The sequence below is a fragment of the Callorhinus ursinus genome, unplaced genomic scaffold, assembly GCF_003265705.2.
Source record: "Callorhinus ursinus isolate GAN/ISIS: 27379988/994484 unplaced genomic scaffold, GSC_fseal_2.0 scaffold4652, whole genome shotgun sequence".
In the NCBI taxonomy this organism is placed as follows: Eukaryota; Metazoa; Chordata; class Mammalia; order Carnivora; family Otariidae; genus Callorhinus; species Callorhinus ursinus.
Genome location: NW_027401706.1, coordinates 1 through 3,929, shown reverse-complemented (window position 1 = coordinate 3,929; position 3,929 = coordinate 1). Strand labels below are relative to the sequence as shown.

The 3,929-nt window shown below is 44.0% G+C and overlaps 1 protein-coding gene across 1 annotated transcript; it reads left to right on the top strand.

Moving 5' to 3' along the window:
* Window positions 1-6: 6 nt before the first annotated feature.
* Window positions 7-3,921, top strand: LOC112818046 (protocadherin gamma-A12-like; the record flags this gene model as incomplete). The annotated part of the gene is made up of 2 exons (XM_025865300.1): window positions 7-348; window positions 1,601-3,921. A coding segment is annotated over exon 2 (1,761 nt), but the record flags the coding sequence as incomplete, so codon positions are not given.
* Between the last annotated feature and the right edge of the window lie 8 nt (window positions 3,922-3,929).

The following is a 3,929-nucleotide window of genomic DNA, read 5'->3' as shown; positions in this document are numbered from 1 at the left end:
TACCTGGTGGTGGCTTTGGCCTTGATCTCGGTGCTCTTCCTCCTCGCAGTGATTCTGGCTGTTGCCCTGCGCCTGGGACGCTCCTCCCGCCCCGCTGCCTGGGGCTGCTTTCAGCCTGGTCTCTGTTATAAGACTGGACCAGGGGTTTCTCCCAACTACAACCGGGGAACTTTGCCTTATTCCTACAATATGTACGTTGCCTCTGATTCTCAGAAAGCAAGGCTTAATTTTCTCACTAGGACGTCAGAAATGGGCCTCCAACAAGAACTCTCTAATGAAGCTTCTTTGGTAATAAGTTTCACTGAGGAGAATAACAAATTAAATTCTCACACTGATGATTCTGCTCACGTGAGTGTCAATAAACAGGTTTGGTTTAATTTTCAAAACATTTTGGCAAAAGAAGTCCTAAACAGATCCTATCTACTATCACTTCATTTGCTTACCCACTCTCAGTATTTTCTTTTTCTTTCTCTGTGGGCCAGTAACTTCAATATTAGCCCTCAAGTATTTTGAAATATTTTGACAATTTTACCTGAGATAGTCTTTATCCACATACACACAATATCTCCTTTATGGTGACAAGTGGGTATTATGCTGTTGCCACAGAAATACTTGTCACTGAGGCATAACTGTTTTCTTTCTGTGGGTGTTTCTTTCTCAGAACATCAATATCTTGAGTATATAAGGCTTTTTCTTTATAACTACAAAGTGAGAGGAAAATGCACAAGAAGAGTTTTATTTTTTAAAGATTTTATTTATTTATTTGAGAGACAGAGCACTAGCTGGGGAGAGGGCAGAAGGAAAGGGAGAAACAGACTCCCCGCTGATCAGGGAGCCCAACTCAGGGCTCAATCCCAGGACCCTGGGATCATGACCTGAGCCGAAGGCAGATGCTTAACTCACTGAGCCATCCAGGTGCCCTGACAAGTTTTATTTTTCAATGACAGAGTAATATTTTGATAATACTCCATTACATTTGCTAGGGATTCTTTGAATCTCACTGAATAGGCCAGTTTTATTCCCAGTCTTTTATCAGAACTACCTGTAGATTTCCTCCCAGTTTTAAAGATATGTTGTGGCATGCCTGTCAAATATGCTTATCCTCAGAATCCAAACATTTACATTCATGAAAGCAGAATAGTGAGAATTTTTTCCTATATTTTAATGGGCTTTCAAATGTATTACCAGTCATTTTCAGTAAATGGAATTGGGTTTGTTACTCAGAAAAAGATAAGCTTATAATATTCTTTGGATTGCTAATTTTCTCAAACATGATTTCGAAATATAATGTATTAGTAAGTTGTAAGGTACTACCCTTATTTCCAGTAAATGCAAGTTGAAATGCTTCAGTTTTGTCCTAAAAATGTTAATGTGTCTTGCTCACTTGACTTCTTGTCAGTGTGCTTCTGATAATGTATACAATTGCATTTATTTTTAGATTTCTATATTGTGAAATTTTGATTTCTAAATATTAAATATTGACAACCTTTTAAAGTAGCTCCTCTATTTAGGTATATTTTAAAAATCTGTAAAAATCTGTCCCTTATTACAGCCAACTGAGAAAGTTTAATTTATTCTATTATATGATTTCTCAAAATAGGAAACGCCTAGGAAGATGTCCCATAATAGGTGTTTTTTGGGGGTGGTGATATCAAATTAGGTGCACTAAAATTATACGGTTAAAATTACTTTGGAAACTTCACATTCATTTAAAAGCTCATTGGCAAAACAATACTGCTACAGAAAATCTCAAGAAAGCGGCTCTGTATGAAAAATTTTTGAAAAATACAAAGAAGTTGACTGAAATTTCTATTAAAAGGAACGCTGTAGTTTTTTAGTTGGCTCTACTTTCATCCCTATTTGAAGAACAGTAGGTGGAGCTATTTAAGGTACAAAAACCAAAAATCCTTCCTGGAGTTCAAGATTGTGCAGTAATTGGTTAGGACTCTGAGCGCCGCTGTTCACCAATCAGGGAGAGAAAAACAGAGATCCTGCTCGCCTCCTGCTTGCCCTGCAGGCGCCTGAAGCACAAAGCCCAGATAGAAACTAACCATCTCCAGAAATGTGAAGAAACTGCTGGATTCTGAAGACGGGGAAAACTGGTCCTGACTTTGGTGGTCTAGGGAAGAATTGGAAGTAATATCCTCCAGGAAAGTGACGATGATTCCTGAGCGACTGCATCAGGACTGCAAAGGGCTTGTCCTGCTGGGAGTTCTCCTGGGGATTCTGTGGGAAACCGGATGCGCCCAAATTCACTATTCGGTTCCTGAGGAGCTGGAGAAAGGCTCTAGGGTGGGAAACATCGCCAAGGACCTGGGGTTGGAGCCCCAGGAACTAGAAGAGCGCGGAGTCCGTATAGTCTCCAGAGGTAGGACTCAACTTTTCGCTCTGAACCTTCGAAGCGGCAGCCTAATCTCCGCAGGCAGGATAGACCGGGAAGAGCTCTGTATGGGCGTCTTAAAGTGTCAATTAAATCTGGAGATTCTGTTGGAGGATAAAGTAAAAATATATGGGGTAGTGGTAGAAGTGATAGACATTAACGATAATGCCCCTTATTTCCGGGAAGATGAATTGGAAATAAAAGTGAGTGAAAACGCAGCCACTGGGTTGCGGTTTCCTCTTCCCCATGCTTGGGATCTGGATATCGGGAAGAACTCTCTCCAGAGCTATGGACTCAGTAGTAATACTCATTTCTCCCTGGACGTGCAAAGCAGAGCGGATGGTAACAAGTACCCAGAATTGGTTTTGGAGCGCGCCTTGGACCGGGAGCAGAAGGCTGTTCATCACCTTGTTCTCACCGCCTCCGATGGGGGTGACCCAGTCCGCACAGGCACCGCGCGCATCCATGTGATGGTAGTTGATGTGAATGACAATGCACCAGTATTTGCTCAGTCTGAGTACCGCATAAGCGTTCCAGAGAATGTGTCCATAGGCACTAAGCTGCTTCTGGTAAGTGCCACCGACCCTGATGAAGGAGCCAATGCGGAAGTGATATATTCCTTCCGTTATGTGGACAACAAGGCAGCCCAAGTTTTCAAACTAGATGCTAACCTAGGGACAATTTCAACAATAGGGGAGCTGAACCACGAGGAATCGGAATCCTACGAGATGGAAGTGCAAGCAGTTGATAACGCAGGGTATTCTGCACAAGCCAAAGTCTTGATCACAGTATTGGATGTGAATGATAACGCCCCTGAAGTAGTTGTCACCTCTCTCTCCAGCTCCATTCTGGAAAACTCTCCCAGAGGGACATTAATTGCCCTTTTAAATGTAAATGATCAAGACTCTGGGGAAAATGGACAAGTGATCTGTTTCATCCGAGGGAACCTGCCATTTACATTAGAAAAGTCTTATGGAAATTACTATAGTTTAGTGACAGACACACTCCTAGACCGGGAACAGGTTCCTAGCTACAACATCACAGTGACCGCCAGTGACAGAGGAAGTCCGCCCCTGTCCACGGAAACTCATATCTCACTGAAAGTAGCAGACACCAACGACAACCCGCCCGCCTTCTCCGATGCTTTCTACTCTGCCTATATCGTGGAGAACAACCCTAGAGGAGCCCCCGTAATGTCCGTGACCGCCTATGACCCCGACTATGGAGTGAACGCCCAGGTCACTTACTCACTGGCCGAGGACAGCCTTCCCGGGCCGCCGATATCCTCCTACATCTCCATCAACTCCAACACTGGTGTTCTGTATGCGCTGCGTTCCTTCGACTATGAGCAGTTCCAAGACTTGCATCTGCAAGTGATAGCACAGGACAGCGGTGACCCTCCACTCAGCAGCAACGTGTCTCTGAACCTGTTCGTGGTGGACCAAAATGACAACGCACCAGAGATCCTGTATCCCACCATCCCCACCGATGGTTCCACTGGTGTGGAACTGGCGCCCCGCTCCGCAGAGCCCGGCTACCTGGTCTCCAA